Raw genomic sequence first — 27,255 nt, forward strand, 5'->3', positions numbered from 1 at the left:
CTTCATTTCCTTGAAATTTTGTACTGAAGCAGCAAAGAAAAATGCAAAACCTTGGAACTGGTAAGAGCAACATTGTTTTTTAGATTTTTTTGGGTTAGGTCCTGCTTCTCAAGGTCTGTCACTGTCAGTAATCTGCGATTTTTTTTTGTTTGAAATGTCTCACGTGATAATGTATTTTAATTTTTCACCCTGTGGCACGTGGTATCACTGGTTTCTAAACGAAAAAATGTAAACCACTGCGGCGGTCTAATGTCAAAATAGTCAACGTCACGTTTGCCATTATTTTTATTAGGACATCACAGGAAAAAGACTAGATGCAGGTAGGTGTTGAATAACATTTAATTTTTAAGCATTTTCAAACAAATTCACACTTCTTCGGTTTTTATTTAACTTTCCTCTAACGTTGTCGCCATCACCTTTGTTCTAAGTGTCTTCTAAACTGCATTTTGCACCGACCTAACCTACATTTTCGACGTTTTTCAAACGCATGTTTATAAACAATTTTCAAGCTCCTAATCAACATTTTACAGTTTTTTATCATTGTGCTCAAGTGAAATATGAGACGTGGGAAACCCCAACAGGAACTGTATAAGCCTGGAAGTGGAAAATTAAGACGTTCAAATCAGGGTCTTGATGACACAATTTCAGAAACTGGCAGTGAGAAGAATTACCAAGGTTCTTGGGATCGAAGTAGTAATATTGGAGATAGGTATGACTCAGGTGCTGATAGGGAAATAAATCGAGATCACAGAAAGAGGGAGAAAAAACCTGAAAGGGAATTCTATGTTCCTCCTGTTGTGGCTGAGTCCAGAGGGCAAATGAGCCCTCAAAGATCCAGTTCAGAATTAGGTTGGTTGTTTTTATTGACTTTTCTGCCTACTTAAGTTTTCACTATTTGGGTGTGATTTAGGGAATGTGAATGGTTCAGCAGATAACATTTATACTGATAAAATGAATAGATCTAAGAGATACTCAAGTAATAGAAATCAGGGTGATTATAATGCCCAAAATGACTGGGGTGACAAGTCTGAAAGTAGAAACTATAGAATGGGTTCAGAACCAAGAGGTACTTACTGCAATAAAACTAAAGTTTCAAGTCTATGAGTCATAATATGTTCTAGGTGGATATAATAGTAACAACACAAATTGGAATAGAGATAGGGAGAGGGAAAGGGACACAAGAAGTGTAGAGCCTGGTAGTGTGGGTAACAGAAACAATAACTCTGAAAAGATGCAAGCCAAACCTCCAAGTGGAAGAAGACATAGCACTACAGGCAATTATCACTATAATCAGCATAAAAACCTAGATCATTTACCACCAAGATTAAGAAGAAAGTATTTGGAGGAGAATGGTTTGTCTGAAGATTCTAGTTGGGATGGTAGCAGTACTGTTTTTCAGGCAAGTATTTAAATAGTTGTTTGGGATATTTAAATTATTATAGTGTTGTTAATACAGTCAAACCAACCACCACAGCATCAATATCAACAAAACACTGGCTATCACTCATTGGATGCTTACAGTACTTTACCTTTGAACAACACTCAACCTGCTTACAGTTCAAATGTTCATTACAACACTTTACCAGGAAGAAATCGGGGTAGGGGGAGATTTAATCATCAAGAGCCTGAGTTTCAACCAGGGCCTGCATTTAGGTCAATTACTCCTGATAGAGCTAGGTAAGTGCCATTTTAACAAATAAAGAAAAATAAGAAAGTAATGTCTTGTTTTGATAAAGTGTATTTATTGATGTGTCCTTGATTTAGGGTTAATTTGATTGCACATTTTAAGGTATCCATTGCTATAGTAGAAAATGTCATTTGAACCTTTCTGGAGTTTAACTTGTTGCTCTTGTACAGAGTTAAACATTATTTTCAACTATTATTGTTTTATACATATTTCAGCTGTCAAAATGGTTAACCAGTCCTCTTCCTTGCTTATCCACCTACTTGTCAAATAGTTTAATATGCTTTCTTCTGATTTTTTATACTTTTAATTTGCTTATTTAATTTTTGTTTATGTTTTTTTTTGTTGCAATTTTTCACTAGCATACCTAGAAGTCCAGGTAATTCACGCCCTGGCACGCCGACTAGACGGTTTGACAGACCGTCAAGTCGACCCCCTAGCCGCTCTCAAACACCTATAAGTCATTATGAAGACAGCCATAGGCATTCTAATGATTCTTGGAATGATAGGAGGCAAAACGATAGACGTCCAAATAAACCCAACGTGTTTGATCGGTTAGGCGGTAGAGCTAGCGAATCTAGACAGCCGCCTAGAGATAGGTAGGATTTTGGACGGTTTTTTATTAGTTTTATTGTGTATGGTCATGTTTTTCACAGACACTGGCGTAGCAATGATCATAATAGGCATCAGAATCAAAATGAGCACAGGTGGCATGAATCAGATAGAAACAACTTTGAGAAAGAAAAATCAGAACGGGATAGAAAGGATAATCATAGAGGCGGAGATAATAGGAAAAAGAGATCTGGTAAAGACAGGCGCAGTTCCAGTCGCGAGATTAAACGTCACGATTCAAAAGACTATGGATTGAGTCACGGCAGTAGCCAAACTTTAATTGAAGAAGTTATTGATCGCCTTCCGCAGCTACATGTTCAAGACAATGGGTCTGTCTGGAATAATGGCAATACCGTTTCAGACTCCAATTCAAGTGCAATTGCCCCAAAAGTCGAATGCATTGTTGCTGAGCAGTTAACCAAAGCTGACAGAGATATTTTGGTATGTCTTTGTTAATTAAGTCTATTTGGTTTTTTAATGTTTTGTGTTTTTGTCTCAGGACTGGAATGAAGAAGTGGAGCTCAATCAACGACTACAGATGGAAGCTTTAAGTGACCCAATGACTAGAAGCTCATCTATGGCCAGTCTTCATGAAGCTAGCATCAGATCGGTACCACCTTCTGCTGAAACAACCCCAAACTCAAAGAAAAAAAGGTATGTAAATGTAACAAATGGCTTTAAAGAATTGTGAATTGGTTAGTTGTGGGTTACTCATAGTTTTGTTCATTGTCATTTTAGGAAGGGAGGCAGAAGGAAGAGTAAACAGAGGTAAGACTGAGTTATTTTGTTCTGTTTGCTTTTCTTGCACTTTTCCTGCTTTTTATTTATTATTCAATGAACACAAACGTAAACAACAACTAAATTGACGCAAGTATTTTTTAATGCTGTTAAATAGTTTTATCATTGGGAGGTTTAATTTCAGTTAATAGTTATAGGTGCTGATAAATTGTAAAATGTGACAGTAGTTTATACATATAATGCGCTTTTATGTGTAGTTATCAGTTTTGTTTTGTACACATTACACAATTATTGACCATTTATGAACAAAGGCACTATTTAATGCTTTGTTAAAGTTTGTCTCATATTTGCTGGTTTCTAGTGTTTTTTACTACTTTTTTCAGGAGTGGCAGTAATTATCGGGATAAAACTCCGACAAATAGAAACAGAAATGATTCCCATGGAAGTGTGGACAGTAAAGACAATTTTAAGTATGTGCAATTGTTCTTTTAAGTTTATTGTATCGTTGGCGTAACCCGTTGTAATTGTCTTTTAGGGCTCCTCAAGAACCGGGTACCGGTCGATACGGTAGACGTCAAAGACGTTCATCTCGAGATCACAGAGACAACAGCTTTGAAAGGTATAGATCGCGCGGTCCCAGTCGAGATGTTAGCTTCGATCGATCTCAATCGGTTACTTCTGAAAACTGGAGGGACGAAATAGTACGAAGCCGTCAAAACTCCGAACGTGAAGGATCCGTCGTAATTAATCGACGACTTAGTTCGGATCGAAGCAGAAAAAATTCGGAATTGGAACAGAACAATGTGCCACAACCCAAAATTGAAATGCAGGAGTCCACTAAAAAAGCTGGTATTTTGGTGCTGCCAAATACTGCTAAAAGTGGGGAGCGACCGAAATTTCCTGATATTAGGCAGGCGCCTTCTCAACAAAAAACTTTATTTGATCCCAAGAATCCTAGTAAGCCAATCCTGGTAAAGTTTCCCGGTGGTCGTGTGTCTGGCCCCGGATTGCCGGAATCCACCTCTGAAGGCCCTAAAGTCGACTTGGACAAGCTTCCTGCATGGTACAATGAAAAAAGGTTAGCAGGTGTATTAAGTATTTAATAAGTATTATTGTTCAAATAATATTTTTGCTTGCAGTGACGATTTTAAGATGTGTCATTTCCCTGATTTACTAAGAGACATCAAACGGGCAGATGTCGAGCTTCAAAGTATTATATCCAAAGGGTTACTACTGGTCAATCATGATGTAGTGGAGAATTTAAGAAAATTTCTTCAGAGTGCCTTGGAGTATTTGCTATGTAAATCTATTAAGTTTTGTCAAACTGCTAACGTGGAACATCATTTTTGGAAGTTACTGTACTACAATATTATTGAAGTGACTCGTAAAGCAATAATTGACGATCCTGACAACAAGCCGCAATACAAAGCGTTCCTGCTTTACATCATTGAAGAAGGCATGTTCAAATTGTACTAACCCATCTGCTATTGGTGATAATGTTATTGTGTATAGGTTCAAAGTATTTTGAAAGGCTCATCACGGTATTGGAGGAGGCTTACAGTTTTAAAGTGGTTAATTATGTGGGCAACAATAGCATGGCCCAGCATAAAGGTTTAGGATTAAAGGGACTGGCGCTGATATCTGCCCAGAAGATATATTTGTGTCTGGGCGACTTGGGGAGGTACAAAGAGCAGGTCAACGAGACGTCTAATTACGGAAAATGTCGACAGTACGTAACTAAATCTCTTATAGAAGAAACGTGATGATCGCCAGACGTTTTGACGTTGATTGGTTGTTTTTATCAAGCTCGGCTGAGTTTTTTTTGTGTTGAAGGCTATGTTGGTATGTTGGACTGAAAGAAAAGGAATGCAGTAAAGTGAAGCGTAACTGATGACGAATCCAATCAGCGTCAAACTGTTTGAATAAACCCATGTAATCTTTATATTTGGTATTTTCAGGTGGTATGTAAAGTCACATGAAATTAATCCCAAAAATGGAAAGCCCTATAATCGATTGGCTGTATTAGCTGTGTCTTCGGTATGTTGTGGTATTAGTTTTAGAGTTCTTTAATTAATTTGTCCTCGATTTTATAGAGAAGGAAACTGGACGCTGTTTACTATTACATGCGAAGTCTTATGTCGTCCAATCCAGTCACCACTGCAAAACAAGATCTAAATTCTTTATTTGACGAGAATAGAAAGAAGGTGAGTGCATCTTTAATGTATTTATTTCTTACAATTTGAGTCTAAACGAGATAATAACTTAGGAAGCATTTAGCTATTGTTTTTTTCTTCTAATTTCGACAACTTAATTGATTGGTGCGTGTTTAACAATTATCGACATTCTAACCGTGGGCTTAGTTTAACGATGCCGCCATCAAAATGGATCGTCAATTTATCAATGTGTTTCTTTTTTTAACATGCTGGCCGTGCGCACCGCAGTATCTTCAACAAATTTACGTATGTATGTTGAATCGTCCCTTTAAATGTTGCACTTTGATCCTTCGCTTTTTGGCTGTATTCACTTGGAGCACACTTAAAAATTAATACAATCATAAAGTAATTATTCACCCAGTGCAAACATTTTATGTACAGACAGGACAATTATATTTTATTCGGATTTTTAAGATCACTATACACATTTTGACACTTTTTACCTTCACTTTTGGTATGGTAAGTTCACACGTGCAGTTGACCAATCTTTTTGCCATAAACCAAAGAATTTTTCTTTTTTTTTACACGGGAACTTTTTGCTATGCTTAGCTTAAGCACTCAATCCTTACCGCTAGATGTACCCTGCACTTAATTTGTGATTTAATTAGTAAAATACTTGCCCTTATCCTAAGTAGATGTGATTGAACCTTATGAATTACGATTAGTGTATTGTACATATTAAATTAATAGTTGGGTGGTGTAACTGTAATTGGTGATACAGGGAGGTCCAAAAGATAATACTACTAAGTTTCAGTTAGTCTAATGTTGATAATTTTACCAAGTTATTGTTAGTATGTGGTAATATGTTTTATGACAGTAGTATTCATAAAATCAATAATATTGAGTGTGTAGTGATGGTTATTGATATGAAAAATATTGGTTATTTATCTATTTAGCAAATAAGTGTATTGAGTTTGGTAGCTGATGGAGTTTCAGGGGTAAGTAAAGGCGGACATCTTAGCATTTTAGCCCTGATACCAATATAGTATATAGGACCCTATAGCCGCTTTTCTCTGCTTGTACCTCATTAGATAGGTAGTATTATTCCACTTCCATGTAGTATTATATTTGAACCACTCTGCATATTACTATTACACCACTTTAAAACATGTTTAAAACACAAGTCAAATCTAATTTTCCGAAATAGTATGAACAAGGTGAAAAGAAACGAAGAGAAGAAAGACTGGAACGTCAACGACAGCACATGAAACAAAAAGAATCAGAGGAGAATGGAACACCAAACTATTTACGGAAAGAAACTTGGATTCGACCAGATGGAGGTCGTCGTCTTCATCGTACGACCAAAGCTTTACAGGAGGACGCCCAAGACTCTGAAGAAGAAGATTTGGCCGCTTTAAGCAGTATTGATGTATGTTATTGTTGCATTGAAAATTATTAATAGGATTGAAAATTTATGACTGCTTTGCAGGTTAACAAAAGGTTTATTACCAGTTACCTTCATGTGCACGGAAAGTTAATAACTAATATTGGGTAAGTGGTTTTTTAGTGAAAAGAAAAATATTTGTTTTGAACCTGTATGAATAAACACAATCGTTAAGTTAATAACTTGTTGCATTGACTGCACCGGACGCATTATTGTCTGCTACTACTCCTCAGAAGTCTTTGTATTTTAATCTCGTCAGAGGCATTGGCAGATTTATAATCAGTACACAGTACAATCATTAGAATAACATACCAGAAGTGATTTGAGTACTGCTGCTGCCATTTCTAGACATTTGAAGATTTAATGGCACTTTTGTGAAATGGTTCAAATTTGTGATATTTTACTAAAGTTAAAGCAAATTTAACCTACATATTGATTTTTCTAGAATGGAAAGTTTTCAAGATGCTGCCATGCAAATGTTGAAAGAATTCCGTGCGCTACTGCAACACTCGCCGGTACCGCTGCCCTGCAACCGGTTTTTGCAACTTTTGGCCCTAAACATGTTCGCGATCGACAGTACGCAGCTGAAAGGTAAGTTTGCTGGTTATTTTTTTGCCGTTTTTTTTTTCGGATTATCAGCGGAGCCGCATTATCGCCCGTCGAAGTCTTAAAACTGCCCAAAGAGCAATAAATCCGCCCGGCTTGTCCGCAAAACAGTTACAACGACCGAATTCCACTTTTAACGGTCGATAAATCACTGGAGAGAATCATAAAGTTATAAAGTACGAAACGACAAAACCGGCATACATTTGTTCGATACTTAACTCCCTCTTACGAGTCAAAAATAAGTTTTCGGACTATCCTGGTCCCATTCCGTTATAGTTAATTGTTGGCATCAGTTTTTTCTGCCGTTTAAATGATTGTAATCAAACTGCAGGTAGAAATAGAAAATTATGAAAGAGATAAAAACACTATTATATCAATTAATTGTGCCAATATCGATAAACTTTCAAAACTATTATAACCCATAAACACTAAAGTTATTTTTGACTAGGCTTGCAAAGAGTGTTATGTAACCAGTTTGAAGCGTACCAGTCACAAGCAATATCTGATTAACTGAGCTGGGTAATGCTTAATTAATTTTTAAAGGATCTTATCAAGCTTTTAAGTTACACATGTTGCATCTTTCAAGTGAAGTAGCAGTTAAACACCGTTAACTCCTAGGACTTTGATTGACTTTCGTGATAGAGCCGCCAGGCTTACATAACAATAATACGAAGCTGTCTAATCAGAATTTTTGGAACTTTCTTCTCGTGGCAATTGCAAGGCGACGTAATTAAAAAGCTACTTGAGTAACAATCGTAATGCCGCCTTATTAGGCCTACTGGCCACAATTATTTTCGAACGAAACAGGTGGAATAACGGCGGACACAAAACGTTTTCCTTGTTATCGGAGCCTAAAGCGCTTCACAATGCCGATCCGTTATGCGCTCTGTTCGGACAAAAAAAAAAGAGATAAAAATATCCCGAACAAGTTATCAATATTGACAGGTTACACACAGAGTTGTTTATACGTAACCATATACTCGAAATGATTTCTTCTGTTCGCCGAGAATGAACAGTTAGATTCTTTCTTTTTGCATGTCGTTGTAGATTTCGGCGAAAATAAGTGAGTACCCGGAAATTTCAAAGGGAATGGTCGTTTTAATGACCGTCCAGTTATTTCTTAAGGTTTTATGCTTTGCTGAGTTTAAGTAGCAGGCGCTGAAGTTTCAAATTGTGAAGTTCTGTACGTTGACATGTCGTCTTGGATTGTTGAGATGTGACTAGAAATAGAACTTATTTAACCTTCTGTGATAGATAATAATTTGGTATTAAAAAGTTGCTTTTAGTTTCTTTTGGGCTCTTGAAGAAAATTAAATAGTTGGTAAACTTTGTAATTGGAAAACAACAAGTGTAATTTTCTTACTGGTAAAAATTACTAATAAGCACTTATCTCAAAGAATCAAAGAATTGACCTCTCACCTCTCTCGGAGGATTAACTGCTGCTGTTTTTTTTGCACTTTATATTCATTCTATTCACCTGATAATCGTTGCCTCATGCAAATTAATCTTCGTCTACAAGAGTTGTATGGAAAGCGGGCGTCTTCAATTTGGTTTAGTAAAAAAGATCCCGTCTCTTTGAGGGAAAACCTGTCAATAACTATTATTTATGACGCGTCCTGTTAGAATGATTGAGACATAAAGCGTTTCCTGATTCACGCTCGATTTTACTTGTCTGACTTTCGAACGAATTGAATTGCGTGCCAAACAGGTGAACGGTATTTTTAGGCAAAATGGTTGAATTCCGGTGTTTATTTACAAACAAATCGTCGAATTTACCGTACCGAATTGTACAAGTTCATTGCCATCGTTTTTGGTGGTACCTGTTCTAATCAATTATGATGTTATCTCGTTCAAATTGAAATAATGACCCCCCGATGGAATTTGGAAGTCAGAACGAAGTAATTTGCTAAAGAAACCGTAGAGCTATTCACCACCGAATTCTACTTAGGTTTTTTTTGCTCTTGATTGGCTTTGAATAGGCAATCTTCGTGAAGAATGCCCGCTTAGGCTATTGTGCTGTCGAATTCGACCTTGCAAAAAACTTATTTACTGAACAGATCGATCATAATTTGGAGTCTTTAATGTTCAGCAAAACTAAATTCAATGTAAGTACTGCGCAGCGGTTTTTCAATTGCATTGTAATTACATTGTAACCGAGCCTAAGAAACGGCTAAATGCTTTAGGCCTCCAACGTCGATTTGATCTTTTGGGTATCAATTTTAGTCAGGGTTTTCATTACTGCACGCTGTGTGCTCGGCCCACTTACCCACAAAAACTGATAGGATAGGAACGGGATTTTTTCGGGAAAATCGAATTACCAACTGACCCGAACTGGTTGTCGAGAAGAGATGCGTTAGGTTGGGCCCAACTTGGGGAATTTCCCTAGAGGCCATCGCGTCCAACGGTACTAATGACATTAATGTACTCGTTAAATCGTGGAGGTACGACTGTGAGAGAGTCGAAGGTTTACATTGCAGGTAGTCCAATTTTCTTGATCTTCAATCCCCATGTTTGCTTCTAAATGGAACTCTTTCGTTCAAATTTGAAGTTATAAGGTCAGAACAGATCTCTTGAGACCCCAGTTTTTTTGGGACAAAACAATCAGGTTAGTTGCGTTGAAATATTGATCAACGAGACCACACATTCAGTATATCAAAGTGTCTCAGCATGAGGCCCACTCGATTGCGCAATTTAATGCTCGGCGCTTCCTAGTTCACACCAAGCGGCATATAATTATTGCTAATAATATCGAGTCTCAGAAGCAGAATGTTCTCTTTATTAACATGCGATATTGTTAAATTGCAACCCAATACTGTAATCAGCAAACGCGAAGAGTGCGTCGCTCTTCAATTTCCATGCAAAAGTGTTAACAGCTCGACGATCCCTAATAAATACCGCGGGTAACAGTGCGAAATTATCTTGGATAAAACTTAATCTCGCATGACTAAAAAACATTATTCCTCACACTCTGTCCACGACCTGCACTTTTTGCCTCGAACCGGATTGTTTTTTTTTTCGTTACCTAGCTGACATTATGGTGTAAGCCTGTCGTCTCATATGATGCGTCTAATAAGAGCTTTATTCCCCGGAAATCATTGCCGTAGAATTATTTTATATAGAGCTTAATTAAAAGATAGTAAAACTTGTCTAATTACTAACAACTACGTTTCTGAAGCGGCACTTTTCATTTCTACATGTTCTCTCTGTGCCGTCGATGCTGACCTGCCGTAATTATCGGTGTAGTGCAGGTAATTTACACGAATCAATTTAAATCTGAAAGTGATGGGCACAATCAGATGATTACCGTAATTTGACGACCGTGTTGGACTTCAAACTATCCCCACAGGAACTGTGGTTTTTCTCTTTGTTTTGTTCGAACGCTTTGTCCAACTGTGAGAACGCGTTTCAGACTCAACCGATTTTCTAATGCCTGTTAGACTACCCATAAAATCTATTTTCAATGTTGAAACGAGAACGGGTATTAGACATAGAGCAGCAGGAAATACTCGATCATTTCAGTTTTAGTGGAGTGCATGTTTGAGAAATTACTTCGCATTAAGGTTTTTCCTATAACTGAATGGATTTTTGGACCTTCACTGTATTTGTCGATTTTAATATTATATGATTAAAATCAGTCGATACTTGTATTATTACATATTGCGAAGAGAACGACGACTCAGAGGCATTAAAAACGATGGATGTAGGCAGGGAAGAAGCGGCGATACGGCCAAATCCGTGTTATTACGTTAATATACCGGGATTAACCGTAAATGTAGCGAAAGCGGAGCCGAACAAAAACACCTTTATTATTAAACAAATTATTTGGTCGTTACTTATTACCAGTTAGCTACAGGGTCGCATTTTTATGTTAACCGTTTATTTACATTTTATCAATGTTGCACTGTAGATATTGTCCTGAGTAGTTCAGATGTACTTTACTGTAATGTTTAGTGCAAACGCCTTCTGCACTTGCCAGTCTTAAACTTGATTCCCTGTCCCTGTACAATTTGTCCTTTTATGAACTCACCTTGATAAAATTAACGGATTTACGGTCGTAAAGTGACCTGTTAGGGAAGAAACCAATAATAACATCCTCCTACAACTCGATTATCTGAAATTAGTGGGCGCATTATCATAATGGTTTTAAACCAACCACTGCCGGGCAAATTTTAAGTTCCTAACTTGAAGATAAATAGATAATTTTTGGCAGGTTAAAAGGTTGGAAATTTATTAGCTAAAGACAGCACTCCCATCGTACCACTTCACACAAAACTCAAGAACCGGGTAATTAAAATTATACGTCTACAGAGGTAATCTTTAATTTACGTTTCAGAAAAAGTTTTACCATCTCAATTGGATGAATGCCCTTGTTTATTTGCACTGGACGAACGTTACATCAGCTTATCTAATTGCGATCGTTCAGTTAAAATTACCCACAACATTAACTTTGAGTTGGAGATCAACAAATTCTTATGCAAATTCGGTTTGTTAAGATCGCAGATTAAACTTCTTCATCACTTTGTTTGGTTTTCTAAAAACGCAGCCACGCGTAAAGCTAACTGGAAAACGCTACTGCGTGCATATGTAATTCGGAGAATTTTTTTGATACCCTTTTCGAACTGTGGTAACTATAGCAAATGCTGTTCTTCCAGGAAATCAAAAAATCTCAACGAAATTCTACTGCTATTTAAAACATACCGGCCAATGACGGTGTAAAATTCTTAAATTAGCGGGTACCGCTACTTGTCCATCAGCACCTCGTGGTACTATTTTAATTAAATTTTGATTGATGGTTAGTAACCAGCCACAATATGGAGATTTGTGACCAGCAGGTAACAGAACCTGAATTGTAATTTAGTCTCGCTACTAAGTCACTAATTTTTTCCTTTTTCGTAATAATAACAGGCGCGCTCACACGTAAGTGAATTGCGTGCCTTCGTTCTTCTTGCGTCGCCGTCATTGTCGCAAAAAAATCTAATACGGCAAAAAGAAAATTTCCGCAGCCGCCGAGGAACAAAACACCTAGAACGGCATTAAATTCAAATTACTACAAAAAAAAACACTCCTTTAATTTTATTTCTTCATAGTGTATCTCCCGGTGACCGTAAGTGCCGTCTTATGTTATTAACCTCAAACGGACAACCTTGACAAGGTTGGCAAAAGTGAGAGAGGTTTCCCCGGCCCGATCATAGAAAGACAGAGACGGCATAAGCTGAACTAATTCCCGAACATGGTAATTTCATGTTTTGTTTTGACGTGAGATCTATTAGTAATGTTTCGTTATCTTAAGAACCTTGTACCGGCATAATATTGTTTTAACGACGAATTTAAGGATACCAGAAGACTTTAAGCTGGGTTTATACAGCGCACAATGCATAACATAGAAAGTTGGCTTTACAGTAATGCCTACTGTCGTTTATACAGCGCACAACACTTGCACAATACCGCATAGAAAGTTCATAATTTTTAACTTTCTATGCAATTCTTATGCAAAAACAGCTGTACGCGTGCGCAAAATTTTGTAATGTCATATTTTGACATCCGCCGTCCGTCATTGTATTTGACATCCGCCGTCCGTCATTGTATTGTGTTATTGTTTTGTTTATGAATGGTGGATTTGGATTGTTCAAGAATTGTGGTTTGTTGTTGATTTTGTATTTGTGATTTTTTGGTCATTTAGTGCAATAAAAACAGTTGAAGTGTCTACGGAAGAAACAGAGTTTAGTGGTAAAAATTATCTAGAGCTAATTTGTTTCACTTTACATCAAGAATTTATTAAACAATTGCAGATGGAACCTTGGCAACAATTGGGGCTTCTACTCTTGATGGGTACTGCAGCTACAGCATTAAGCTTAGATGTCAATCTATGTTTTTGTAAAAATAGTTCAGTTTGCAGAAAAACATGATACAGAGCAGTTTTTCAAATATACGCATATGACTCCAGAACTGTTCCATAAGTTATTAGCTCTTGTGGGGCCATTCCTGCAGAAAGACAAGACAAAAAATCCAATTAGCCCAAAACAACGTCTTGCCCTCACTCTGCAGTAAGTATATTCTCAATTCCAAATAAAAATGTGTAGTATTGCCAGTTCTGTTATTTATCAGAAGGTTGTTCTATGCAGGAAATAGCATGGAATAATAACACCTGAACCCTGCTATCTTGTGTTGGGAGTGGTGGTTGGAATCATCAGGGATGGCATGGTCGGTTTGTGTTGGCTTTCTAAATATGGAGAATTCTAATACCAGAAGATCTGAAAAAAATACAGAAAACTAGCTAGTAGATAGGTACTACAACTTTCATTAATACGATTTTTCAATCAAATCAATCGTACAGGCGCAAAAAAATCAAAACCGCTTTCCCATGTTAATCTCCTATGTCCAGGGTGCTCTTGGACACCTGGTATATTGTTGTTATTAAAAATGGTTTTTTCCCCTTTTCCAACTTTACAACAGCAAGCACACCTTTTTTGCCTTATCGTCCTTATCTGTGCTTGACATGATTGACAAATGGTAAGTGACAGAAAAATAACATTTCACATTGCAATGACATTTATCACGTGTTGTCATAAACTCTTTTCATTGGAAACACTTGTGATTTCTTGTGCAATGTTATGCATTGTGCACTGTATAAACCCAGCTTTAAGCTGAGTTGTAATTTGACTGTAACAGGTCATGTATAAAATGTCACAGTCAAATTAAACGTTATTAAATTCTTCTAGTCTCTTTTTTCTCCTGATTTTCCTTCTCTTGTCGTTACTCTTGTTTTTTTTCTTCTCCGTCATTTTAACCGGTCATCCAAGTTTATGACCCACATAACTGCTTTAATTTTGATGGTGACCACGTCACGAGCTTTAAGTCACTAAATGAAATTTTTCCCAGAATAAAAAAACTTTGTTTGTGGTAGCAATCAAGTCGGTTTCTGATGCAAAAAAAGTGGTTTAACTACAGGCCTACATAGTGGCCATAAGACGGGCGAAAAATAGTATCTAATGAGGCCGCAAATCCTTTTAAGTGTCATTACGAAAGCAAAAATGCGGGATTGCGAGGACTGGCGCCGGCTGAACAAAAACTCCGGGAAAAATAGTAATAAAAACCCGAGCCTAGGATGATCAGCGTGGAGAAAAATGAGTCAAGAAACGTTGCGTGAGTGCGCTCACGCCATACTTCCTTTTGCTCTTCGTACTTCTTGCGGGACGGAATACCGGCCGCGGCATTAGGATAAACCGGTTGTTAGTTTAGTTGTAGTCTTCTTCTCCATATATGATATCTATGCAAAAAGTAGTTACGGTGTATTTAGAAAATGCAGGGTGCGTACCGAATTCTGGTATATTAAAGGATATTCAAATATAAGGGCTAGTTTTGAGAGCTAAAAAACTTAATCTCCATTTGTACTTTAAGGCAAGCTTAAGTTAAGTGTGGTCCAGACTGTGACAATAAAAGTGAAAAACTTAAGCTTGACTACCCTCCATTGGTACCAATGGAGTTAAACTATAATTTAATTTAAACTCTGATTAAATGTTAATGGTTGTAATGAAACGTAGATGAAATAAAATGATAAGTGCTTTTAGCAGACGATATAGAGTGAAAGTATAACCGTTCTTTTTTAATAGTTTAAAGTTAAAGCACATTTTGTGGAATGCCTTAATTATATCTTAATATCCGTAATTAGGACTGCCTCGGAGGACGTAAAACGGCCGTTCCAAGACGGATGAAAAAATCGCAATTGCCGATGCTAGAGGCTTAAATTAGAGATCAGTGCGAATATTTCAAGTCCATCTAATCAAAACGGTCGCCAAATCGGCGTCGATTGTAAAAGGGAGGGACGAGGGACTACGCTGAAGGCTGTTTCAAGGTCGAACGTTGGCCGGCAGGCGTTCTTTCGAGGCCGTTTCTTCACTCCGATGCTCCCATTATCAGCAGCACCGTCTTTTTATGGCGATCACCTTTCCTCCCCGATGATCATCTCGATGCTAATGGCCAGTAGCGCCATACCGGGTCAATGTACTTCTTTTACTATTATTGCAGATTTCGAATTCCCTATCGTCTTCATCGTTTTTCATCTCTTCCATAATTGGTAAAGAAACGAGATCAGATTGGAGTTGAATTGTTCGCTTTTTAATTTTGGTATTGACATTCGACTAATCAAAACACAATCTGTTTCATCTTCTCTCTGAAAAAAACTTTCCATTGACCTACAGAAAATGGATAAAAAAGTATAATATAGTGGAAAAAAGGAATAAGTTAATCTCGAATATCAATAGAAAAGTGAAAACTTGACTTCCAGATTACCCCCAACAGTTTTTTTACAGTTTCATAAAAGTAATGATTCTGCTAATAAAGCTATTCTCAACTTTTTTTATATTCAGTAGGGCAGTAACTTTACTTGCACGTCAACATGCAAAAATTAGACAGGGAGACTCCCTCAGTCCCTTCATATTTAATGTGATAATGGATGAAATACTAGAAAATTATGTTTTTGGCAGATTCCGAAGATAATGTCCAAAGACTACTCCATTCTTTTAACACCAAAGCAAAATAACTAAATATGTTCATCAACACCGAGAAGACTAAATATCTAGTAATATCAAAAGATCCGATAATCTGAAAACTGAAGATCGTCGAACAGGTAATTGTTTGAAAGAACAAATACTTAAATACAGAAAGCAAAGTAGTATGGCAGTAAGACCTATAATAACATCCGCAGCAGAAAGAAGAGCAGATACACACAGAACTCTCCGTCTTTCCATAATAATTTATCCAGTAACCTTTCTGTGGTTCATCCAAGTTCTTAAAACTCAACACAATTTGAATTCTTAAACACTCACAAGACCATCTCTTCAAACGTCATTTTCTACATTTCAGAGTTTACAGTAAATTGTACACCCTAAAACAAAGAAGTAAATTCATAGGCAAAGTAGCAATATAGCACTTTTGTTTGCTGTATACGCAGCCATTAAGGAACTTTATTAGGTGTTTAAACATTGTTACTTCCTAGTGTTAAACGATACTGAATAAGAATTTCAATAAGAAAAAAAAAACAAGAAATGACTTTAACAATATTACAAAGTTGCAATTTTCTCTTGTCTCGCATTTTTATGGGGCGTACGTACATATTCATGTATGGTAAATACCTCATAAAGACTTAAGGTACGACGTGAACACTTGACCGGTGTTTGTTCCTTCGTTGACCGCGTAATTAACCGGCCCACGTATTTGAAAATACTGATAATATGCACACTTCCGATGGTTTTGTACCGTTCGCCACTTTAGCACCGAAACAAAGCCATTAATAGTAAAAAATTTGAACCGCAAATGCAAATTGGCAGTTTCCCAGGTACATGGTGCGGTGGGGACCACGCACTTATCCAAGAACACTCCCAATCGCACACAACGCGTTGCATAAGGCGCAACATTGTGATTAAAATACCGTACGAGGAATTGAAGAAACAAGAAATATATTTAAATAAATATCCGCGGAATTCTATTGGCCAATAAATAAAATCAGCCGCGACGAATTTAGGACTTCCGCGCCCGCCATTGGGAACACCATCATGTACTCATCGGTACCGTTTATTTTAATCCATTTAAATATAACCAAAACGCGGAAGCACGTAATAGACACATCGATCTAGTGTCATGTCATTACATTAAATTTTACCTTTAAATATATTAGATTTAGTTTTGTGTGCCATTTTACAGCTGAAATTTATTGACGATATAGTCTTGTTCTGGTATTAAGCAAGAATTAGCCCTCAATGCTTCTGGTCAATTTCATCAAAGCGTACAATGATACTAAAAAGATCAAACATCTCACCAAATGGGTTTAAGTACCACTAAGTACTGGCTCTTTATCTGTTATACAAAGTAAAGTGGTTTCACGTGTGTGGTAGCATTCTGTTTGCAAAATCCATAAAGAACTAGAAGTAAGTGAACACAAACGTATTTTTCACAGCGGCAGCGTTCCGGCAATTTGGTCGTAATTTTGATTTAAACGTGACGTAAACGATGTTTTTCAGTTACTCGAAATAGTCTCGGTCGTATTGACAGCCGAAGGTATAAATTTTCGAAATGACTCTTTGTTGGCTCCGTTCGGCATACAGTATTTTTGAAAAAAGGCAAAGCCCGTGCAGATTGAGATGTTTTTGAAGCGAGGTTCGTTGGCTTATAAATGACTTCCTAGCCGGACAATACGCCTATTTTGTACTAAGTACTGCGCAACTAATGAGGGAAACCTAAACGTGTGTTTACATTTTGCAGACGTAAATCTTCAACAATCAGCCAGCTACCGTTCCGAGTTACAGGAAAGAGCATTGATCGTATCGCTGCAAATGTTCAATCTGATTTTGGAACGGTGCGTGTCCATTCTCCAGGAATATTGGAACGTATCTGCGGACCAGAACAAGTCTCTTCCTACTGTGGATTCGCTGCCTCAGGACGCCAACGTTCTTTTGCCAGCCATTAAAGTTTGGTGCGACTGGATGTTGTGTCACACGTCAGTTTGGAATCCTCCACCGAGTACTGGAGACTACAAAGTCGGGTAAGTGATATCAAGAATGGTACCAAACAGAATTTAATGACCAGTTTTTTTATGATTCAGTCCTTCTGGTGATCTTTGGTCTCGTTTGGGGTTACTTATGAATATCCTGGAACAAATTGACCAAAGAGCCTCTGAAGTTTTTGTTACTAACGCGAGAGAAGGTAGGCAATACATTTCTATTTTCAATTAATAATTAATAGTTTAACTGAAATCGTGATTGACATAAGAAACTAAATTTAACCACCAATTATGATGGCTTGTCCTATAAGCTGACAAAAATGCCAACAAGTGTTGGTTTTTCATAGGTTATATCCCGAGACGTTCAAGTTTTATCGGGTAAACTGTGCATAGGTGATTTTTTGCAAAATTTTGCTTGGAAAATGATTGAGACTAAATAACGCCGAGGGGTATATGTCAAGATTATTTCCTGAAAACACACATTTTTCAACGTTTGCTTTATTAACAAAAGAACACCTACTACGAGTACTTAACAACACAAAACTACTAATTAAACTAAACATTACAAACGTAATAATAATATTAAATGTTGATTTTTTTACATTAACATTTAAGCAGGCCTAAAGTTTGAACAATTAGTAAAGAAATTGCAATTTTGATAAATTACAGAGTATGTAGAGTCTTTACTTTCTTCCTTCACTTCACGTGGTGGTAGATTTTCATTGCTTAAGGTGGTTACAGCTGCTGAATTTGAAGTTATAGTTGTTGTGGCTGAGGGAGCTAGAGTACTACTGCTGCCAAGAATCTGTTCAGAATGAATGTTTCTCATTTTCTCAATAATATTTAAATGATGGTCGGGAACTTGCATTAGAGTGACCCGTTATCTTTATTAATTCTTGTTCTTCAACACCGTGGAAAGAAAGATTGCTTACTGCAGTTGCTCGATTAGAGTGATTTGATATTTTTATTCTTTTTGTGTCTAAACCAACTTTTTTGGCTGCATTTTTTGTCCACTTTGAAATTTCATTTCTACCTAAAGGACTATTTTTGTACCATGGTTTGTTGCTGTTCTTGGTCCAAAATCGGTTGCAACTTAGAAATAATCTATTTGTAGTTATGGCGCTTGTTCTCTTAGCGATTAGTTTATTAAAAAGCCTGACAGGGCAGATGTTTTTATTTATAGTATTTTGCAGCAAACATTTACTTTCGGCCAGTTTTTTAGCTCCACCTTGATTTGTTTTCGAAAAAACTGGATTGTAGTCAATTCTTCCTAAGAGCCAAAAAATACTTTACAGTTAGCTTATTATTGTATTGATTTAAATTCTTTACCTGTTGCAATGCCTTTGTTGTCCAATTCAGTTTGAAAATAGTCAACTAAGCAATTAACAGCTTCTCTGCCTCGCCATGCCAGTTCTACAGCAGCAATTTGATAGAACTTCTTTTGTAAACCAGCCGGGGTATATTCATCAAACAATTGGGGTGAAAGCTTTAGAGCTTTGCTTTTTTTTAGTAGGATCTTTTTGTAATAATTTTCGCTTTGTATCTCGAGCATTTCTTGCTTGTCGAAACTTTACGTCTTTAAAGGGATCAAATACTATGCTATAATTGTCAAAATAAAGCTGTTGTAACTGCTTGGCCGTTATATTCCACATTGTTTTGATAACTCCTTCTTTATAATCTGTTCCATCAACTTTTTTCATATTAAACGCATAGTCTTTCAAAATGTTTGCAAGGTTTTCAACTGAAGTTGTTTCATTTAAAACATACCCTTTTTCTTCATAAAAGGCACTAAACTGATTCCAAATGGATATATGTGTCCTCTTTGTAGTCCTGGGAGTACAGTTTTCAATTTCCACAATATTAGAATTTCCAAAGCGTGACATTTTAAATCGCGGAATTTTTCACAAACGGTTTTGAATGTTAGTATTACAAATAGCGGCGTTACTATGGAGACCACCCCGGCTCACTACAGATTTTCGTTCAGTCATGTATATTTTTGTTTACATTTCAAATTGTCAATCATACGTCAAAATATTTTAATTTATGTAATTATTTAATGAAAAACTACGTTACAGTGATTTATTAATTGTTAATATTGAAGAAGATAACTTAAATTTCGTGTCTAAATCCCGTTTCGTTTAATACCAAATTTTCTTCAAAAAACGTATTCGAAAAAGGTAGGTGGTGTTTAATCATTGTTAAATTTTAGCAGCCAGGGATTTAATCAGTATAAAACGGTTTCCATTGGTGGAACTAGAAAGGTTCTCGGAATTTGGTTGGCTGCTGGTACAATGAAGGAAATAATCATATTATTTGAACTGTATAGATTGACTTGAGTGTCGAACTTTATTAACAAGCCAATTATATTACACATACATATCGAATCGCCCACGTACGACCCGTACAGTTTTCTTAATTATTATTACTTAGTGCTGCTCCAAACGTTGAAGAACTGCTAGTTGGTATAGCATTAATTACGGATAATTAATAGTGAAAATTATTTTTAAAAGTCTTTACGTAGCGGACTCAGTGGGGGATGAAAGTGGAGCATTAATAATTTCGGACGTGGACGTATTCATTTTCGTTGCATACGACTCGTTCGTAATACATCATCCTGAATGATGCTCCCTTCTGATTAATGACGTTGTTACCAAATTAAGCAAACTTCGAAGCTTGGAGACGCGTGTAACTTTATCGTTATTTATTGTCCGATTGGTTAACAAGGAAATTACCGTCGGTCCTCTTAAAGCTTTTGTCTTCAACTTGTAAACGCAGAAAATTATGCGGCGTTAATGCCATGCCGGACCAATTAAACGATGTAGTCTAATGACACGTTTTGCACCTACCGAAGAATCTCATTCGTTTCTGATCACGTCACAAGATCCGTCATTTGTTGAATCGTTTTCCTCCACGTGCGGTTTAGTTAATTAGAGCTAATTGCACATCTTGAAAACGTTTTTTCTGCCTGTCCCGGGAATCGGGCGGCAACTAACAACTGTGTTACATGACACACATGGGAGCCGTCTTAATGCCCCTACGGACATGTCGTGTGTCATAAGCGGATCGAAACAAAGGAAATAATTGCCCCGGAACGGGAGGTCGACTTATTATTTCCCGGCTCTCAGGCTATATCAGGGCAGAACGTCATTTTTACTCACTTGGAATTGCACTTTGTATGCTTCTTGTGGTTGTGTGATTTTGCGCAGCTGTTCTTAGTATTTTTAACAGCTTGAGGAAAACAGTTAAAGTCCTACAGAGATTTCCTAATACAGTAGGTGGCTCCCAAGAATAGAACAGTTTCGAACTAATCAATAGGATATTATAGATAGCGAAATAAAAAAATTAACAGCAACTAACACAAATATATTAATATTTTTAAGTTACACAGTATAAGCCAAGGCACTACAAAACACTACAAAGGAACTTTTTCTAATAGGATACGAACAAATTCGTTTACCAGAAGATGCAACTTTGTGCGGTTTTACGCCTCTCATGTTCCATGATCGAGAAGCCTCCTACGCTCCTAGCAATTTGGAATCTGAATCCGCTCAACTCAGGCTCAGAATAGCAAAATTGCTTTTCTTTGGTACTGTTTTTCTGTGCGGTTTGGAGCCGCCCGTCTTAAAACTGGAAATTGAGGACGGAAGACGGGACTACGTTTCCGTTGTGTCAACCGATAGGGGTCAGGATTCACCTAGAGTTGAAGCAGTCCTGGTAAGTGTTTTAAATTAGTATTCTGTCGTCGGATGTCTAATTGGATTTTTAATTACCCTTAAAATGGAAGTTTATTAAAGGCGGCAGGTTTATGAAGGGAGCAAATTTAATCTCGTAAATTTCATGAACTCTCTTCTAGCAACGTTAATAATTTCCACTAATATTTTCAGACCAGGAGTGATGACGTGCTCCTGGAAACGTTTAGCGGCGACGAAGAGGACGAGCCAAAGATAAAGTCTGATTTGGATGGTGTGGAGGCCTCTTCGGAGGTCAAAGACCTTTTGAGCAGAAAGTTGGAGCTGGAAAAGAAAAATCGGAGTCAAGAGTTGCATCAACAACGAGTTATGGTAAGTGCCATATTTTTTTGTTTCTCGTTTCAAAAAACATTTTATATTCTGTTTCGGACGAAATCGCTTTGTATCAACGTCAGTTTTTGCAGAACGGTCTTTAATCGGTTGCTTAGATGCCGCGATTCGCCCGACTCGAGATGAATAATTCAGATTGCCTCTCTTAAGTTACGGTTTAAATCGCTATAATCTGTTTAATATTCCGGGTACTCGAATTTATAGTGAGCGCCAGTGGCGCCATGTTTTGGCAGTGGTTTTACCTCCATTCTGGTATATTGAAACTCACCGACATTCTACATTAAATATAATAGATTAACCATTAAAGTAATTATCATTTATTATTAAAATTTACTCGTCAGCCAGGCTTACCCATTTCCGGTCAATGTTTTTCCCCATAATTATACTTAGACGGACGTTTTATTCTTCATATTATCTGCATTCTGCGAGTAATTAATCACTCTCAGTGGCCTGGATTTATTTACTTTTTCAAAAAAAAAATACAAAAAACTGCTTTACGTCAATCCGGTACGGCAAGTCTATTTACCTTAATATACAGGGTGTCCCACGAGGTAAGGGACAAAATTTCACTATGTGTTCTTTACGTAAATTTGAGTCAAAATGTCCTATAAACATGGGTCCGCAAATGCTTCCTTACCAAGATCTGATTTTTTTAAAATTTAATAGTGTTATTGTGCCAAAAAGTACAATGCTATAATAATAATTATCTCTAGTATATTAAGAAGTATATTAAGCACATATGAAGAGTTTAGTGTATGTAGAGAAATCACATACCAGAGCTGAACTGCTTCGTGAAATTAATAATATCGCTGGACCTAAAATAATCACCGTGTTGGGAAAAAATGGGGAAGGTATCAGCCACATCATTAAAAAGGCTAAACTATGCTTACATTGTGAAGGTGGACACTTTGAACAATTATTGTAAACAGGTTTTTTCACAGTAGTAGTAATTTTTTTATTAAATAAAATCATTATTTCGGAATTATTGTAGTTTACAGCACAATTTTAAAAAATCCTATCTTGACAAGGAAGCATTTGCGGACCCATGTTTATAGGACATTTTTGACTCGAATTCACCTAAAGAACATGTAGTGAAATTTTGTCCCTTTCCTCGCGGGACACCCTGTATCTTACACAATAATTTGAAGTGATATTTTCTGAATGAATGTCAACAAGTTGAGTATCGAAACATTGCTTTTTAGCTTGGTAATTTTCTAGGATACAAATCGGTTGTAATAAAACAATGCCCAATTTAATCAGTCCTGCTCGTGCGAATGAAAATGCATCAAAGGGACATTTACATAATGAATTCCGTTTGGGTGACACCCAACCCTGCAGTACGGTAGTACCGTTACGCCAAGATCGAGGAATGCACGATTGCGAGTGATCATTATAGTCAGAGTGTTAACTCTTTCGTTTAGTACTGCTGTTCGGTACTTCTCATCGTCGAATGGTAGTTTCAAAATACCAAATGTAAGGGGAAACTAATTATTGAAATTGTTTCTTCAATGTAGAGTTCCATTTGCTTTTTTGGATAATCCAAAGCTACGCTTTAAATTGCATGCAAACAAATTGAATATCTTCGACAAAATCAACATAGCGACCGTAATTGTTGAAGTGATCGTCAATCTTAACCCAAAAACCTGGTCACATGAAGAGTGCGCCATTCCAAACCTTCCAATACGAGGAATAATAATATGAATGTTGTTTTAGTGAATTCCTAGATTTATTCCTCGGCATGTAGACTAAGCACTCGAAAGGCCAGCCAAAGAACTGCAGTAGCAGGCAGCAGGAAACGATTCAAGAGTGACATTAGTGACACCGTTGTATGGGAGGATGAGAATCGCTTAAAATCTCATACGATCGGTATGCATGCGAAATGCTGCACCGAAACGTGGGCGTCTGCTTTAATCTTCCAAATAAATCACTTAGCGCTCTTCCCGGTTACAATAAATTCTAGTACAAAGCGTACGGTGTAGAGGTTGTCTGGGTGTGAATTTTGTGTTACGTCATTTTTTTTGGGTTCGTAGTACATAGTATCGTAGTATTTTTCCTAGAACGTCGTAAAAATATTCGGTAAGTGGACTAATCGCGAAATTACAATGTGAGAACAGCGCGAAAACGATTTACACTGTAACACGATCAGTTAAATAATTCATAAGCTGTTGGAGTTGACGATTTACGATATATGTTTGGCATCGGGCCATCGCGACACTGCCAATAATGTGCTGTCTTTACACTTTAAATTTAATTATTTTAATTAACTATTGGTTATAATATTTAAATGAAGACTATCGATACTCAGCACCAAACGCCAAACTGCAAACCCAAATTCACCATTATAACTTTGAATAAATAAGCACCTTGAAGATGCATCGTTATTAACAATGCACTTTAGTACTTCAACCAAGAAGCTCGCAACCGAAGATTATTGCCTGAGGGCGTAACGGTATCAGAATTTGGTTAAGTTGAGCCGAGAAGTCACAGACATCTTACACGAGCATAAAACAAGAAGCTGCACCGGATAAAATCGAAGTTTGTCCAGTTTTTTGCTGTTGTCGAACGCAAATCGGGCCGATCGTTCATGTTTGTTTACACGGGATGTGTTTGCGGTAAAGATGCTCTGTTCACAGGTATTTTGCAAAATTGCGATATTTCTCTCATATTTTTCACCGTCTGATACACGGTTTTATGTTAAAAATGTATCATTTCAAACAGTTTTGTGGCTATGTTAGGTTAGGGGAATCAGGTTCATTCAAAATTTACAAAAACTAAAACGTTATATGCACCACTCATTTGTAAAGCAATATGAACAACTGAAGGAAGAAATCCAGCATTTATTGGTCTGACCCGCAAGATTTCTAGAGTTAGACTAGTCAGTAAGTGTGATTTCTAAAACGGCTTACGATCCGTCAAATTAACCAGATCTAGCTGCGTGTGAGCGTGTCCGAGACGAAGAAAAGCCCACCGGACCATCGTGAAGATCATGCTGTTTTAGGGACCAAATTTCAATAATCCTAACGCGATGCGATACGGTGAGAATCAGGTTAAATACGTTCATAGAGAGAGAGGGGCCCATATTACGGTCGATAATTTACGTTTACGCAAAATGGAAATGATGTTAAATAATGCGTGGCGATATTCTTGGATTTTGTGTTCGGCGCCGTTGACCTTAGTGGAGTAGCCGCGCTTGCATATTGGCCGCTCGATGGCCCTTGGCAAAATTATATTGTCAATTCGCCTATTGAGTTAGCCTATTTCACACGTAAAACTGTTAAAGCGAACTCAATTTCTCCGAACGAACGTGAGCGTTACGTTGGGAGACATTTTTCTGTTAAATTTAATAGTTTTCTGGAAGCTAATGCTGAAGGCAACTAATCATCAAAAATCGTCTTTTTGTTTCAGAAAATTCTTAGTCAATCTATTGTAAGCGTTCATTTAGAAATCCGACCAAAGTACTTAGTTCCTGACACCAACTGCTTTATCGACCACTTAGATAGTATTATCACTGTAGCTAAATCGCATACGTACACTTTAATGGTACCGACTGTAGGTAAGTTCATACAGTTCAATTGTTCTTATTAAGGTGATTAAAATGAATATTTGGTTTTCAGTTTTAAGCGAGTTGGAAGGTTTGAGTAAAGGTACGCCAGCGCAAACGCCACGTGGCAAATATACTCCAAGTCCGGATCACGTACAAAAGGTGGCACTGGCTTCTCGTGCCGCTTTGGATTTCCTGAAAAAGCGCCACGCGGCAGTAAAGAGTGTTACAAGCAAGGGAGCAGTTTTGGCATCGATGACGTTTAGTACGGAAGACGACGCCACCTGGGAAGGCAACATGAAAAACGACGACAAGATTTTAGATACGTGTCTCGTGCTTTGTAAAAACCACGGAAAGGAACCACACTACAATGCCAAAGAAGGTAACGTTTTTGAAGAACCAGCTCTATTTAACAATCATGATTTTACTTGGTTAATAAAATTAAGTTTTTGAGCTTACTATTTCGTGTATTGTCAGGTGAACCTCGTCGATTGTTCCGCGAGGTGGTGTTGCTTACCGAAGATCGAAATCTGCGGGTTAAAGCGCACGCTAGAGACGTTCCAGTTCGTGCTCTGCCAGATTTCATGCGCTGGGCTGGATTAGGAGGATGAAAGGGCAACTTTGCCCTGTGGCTATTTCGACACGTTCTTGCCCTGATGTGTGGCGGGTAATACATGACGACGGTCAGTAACTGCTCGGTTTTAAAACTTTCTTAAAGCACTTTCTGTGACGTCATTGATCGTAAAAGTTACACAGCTGACGTCACAAAATGCGCTTTCATCGTTCTACCCGAACGTGCCTTTTGATGCTTAAAAATAAAAATCTATTTGCAGGTTTAAAAACGAATCAGGACGACAAACGAATTGGATTCCGCTTCTAAAAATCGAAACAGGATTGGTGGTACCAAAAATATCTGTAAATTTTTTCTCACATCCAATATGGATTTTGGTACTATAAATATAATTTATAACTTTTTTTAATTGTGCCGTAGTTGACAATAGAATAATTCTAGAAAATAGAATGACTCCTTTTTATTACAGAACACGCAATAAGGAATAATTCAATTTTTAACGTCGAACTTGCACCAATATATTTGGCGTCACTAAGTTATAATCAATTTTATTTTTAAGTTGGAAAGTGCAAATATGACAATTTTAGACGTAAAGTTATGAAAATTGAATTGTTATAGTATGTACTTACGTCAATTGTATTTTGTACATAGGCAATTTTAGGTTTTAACCAGTTTACAAACTAGTATAGTGTTTTGTATATTAGGACTGTTTTCTATTTAGTATAATCTAACATTACACCTAAAAAGTGATATTTTCTGAAATAGTTCGTACTTATGATTTAACGTTGAAGTTGACTTTATGTAGCTTCAATGTATGTGGTTTCCTTGCCAAGCATAATATTTTTATAACTTTACGTCGTCGGACGTATGGTGCCATTTATTATACATTTTTTATTGTAGTCCTTTATACAATCTATTTTTATTATCGATCGATTCCTATTATTATTTAGTTTAGCTACTTATGTTTTATAGCTATTTAAACAAATTATTGTACTTATTTCACCTTTGATTATGGTAGTATAATTTTAGTAATTCACACCAGTTAATACATTAATAAAAAAACTCTTTAGGTTTTAATTGTGCAACCAATCAAAAAAAAAAATATTAAAGAGTGTCCTAAGCATTGTAAAATTGCGGTTGATTGACTATTTTGGTAATAAACTTTATATTGTTATCGCAATGATTGTCTTTGCTCAGGAATATGTTTGTAAATAAAACGAAGTTTATGAAAAGAGCTTGTTGTTTTTTTTGAATTTTTCCCTTTATAAAATGAATCGAAAAAAGTTGATGATGGATACAGGCCGTAAAACCTACGTGATAGTTACGTGGCTC

At 36.9% G+C, this 27,255-nt stretch overlaps 1 protein-coding gene across 4 annotated transcripts; it reads left to right on the forward strand.

Moving 5' to 3' along the window:
* The first annotated feature begins 213 nt into the window (after nucleotides 1–213).
* Nucleotides 214–27,157, forward strand: Smg6 (Smg6 nonsense mediated mRNA decay factor). Of its 4 annotated transcripts, none has more exons than XM_081977181.1 (27): nucleotides 214–320; nucleotides 531–849; nucleotides 911–1,066; nucleotides 1,122–1,399; nucleotides 1,457–1,677; nucleotides 2,047–2,283; nucleotides 2,341–2,737; nucleotides 2,796–2,950; nucleotides 3,035–3,064; nucleotides 3,418–3,504; nucleotides 3,570–4,112; nucleotides 4,174–4,490; nucleotides 4,547–4,763; nucleotides 4,993–5,071; nucleotides 5,128–5,238; nucleotides 5,476–5,493; nucleotides 6,395–6,616; nucleotides 6,677–6,738; nucleotides 7,077–7,222; nucleotides 17,495–17,774; nucleotides 17,835–17,935; nucleotides 21,169–21,446; nucleotides 21,617–21,793; nucleotides 25,217–25,364; nucleotides 25,426–25,734; nucleotides 25,830–26,035; nucleotides 26,186–27,157. In XM_081977181.1, the coding sequence occupies exons 2-26, from the start codon at nucleotides 558–560 to the stop codon at nucleotides 25,961–25,963; spliced, it is 4,995 nt and encodes a 1,664-aa protein (XP_081833307.1). In that variant the 5' UTR covers nucleotides 214–320; nucleotides 531–557; the 3' UTR covers nucleotides 25,964–26,035; nucleotides 26,186–27,157. The 4 variants fall into 4 exon arrangements, with proteins under 4 accessions (XP_081833307.1, XP_081833311.1, XP_081833309.1 ...); XM_081977182.1 differs by having other exon boundaries at nucleotides 298–320; nucleotides 552–849; XM_081977185.1 differs by lacking the exon at nucleotides 3,035–3,064.
* Nucleotides 27,158–27,255: the final 98 nt, after the last annotated feature.

The sequence above is a fragment of the Ips typographus genome, linkage group LG4, assembly GCF_016097725.1.
Source record: "Ips typographus isolate SLU linkage group LG4, UJ_Ityp_2.0, whole genome shotgun sequence".
NCBI classification, from domain to species: domain Eukaryota; kingdom Metazoa; phylum Arthropoda; class Insecta; order Coleoptera; family Curculionidae; genus Ips; species Ips typographus.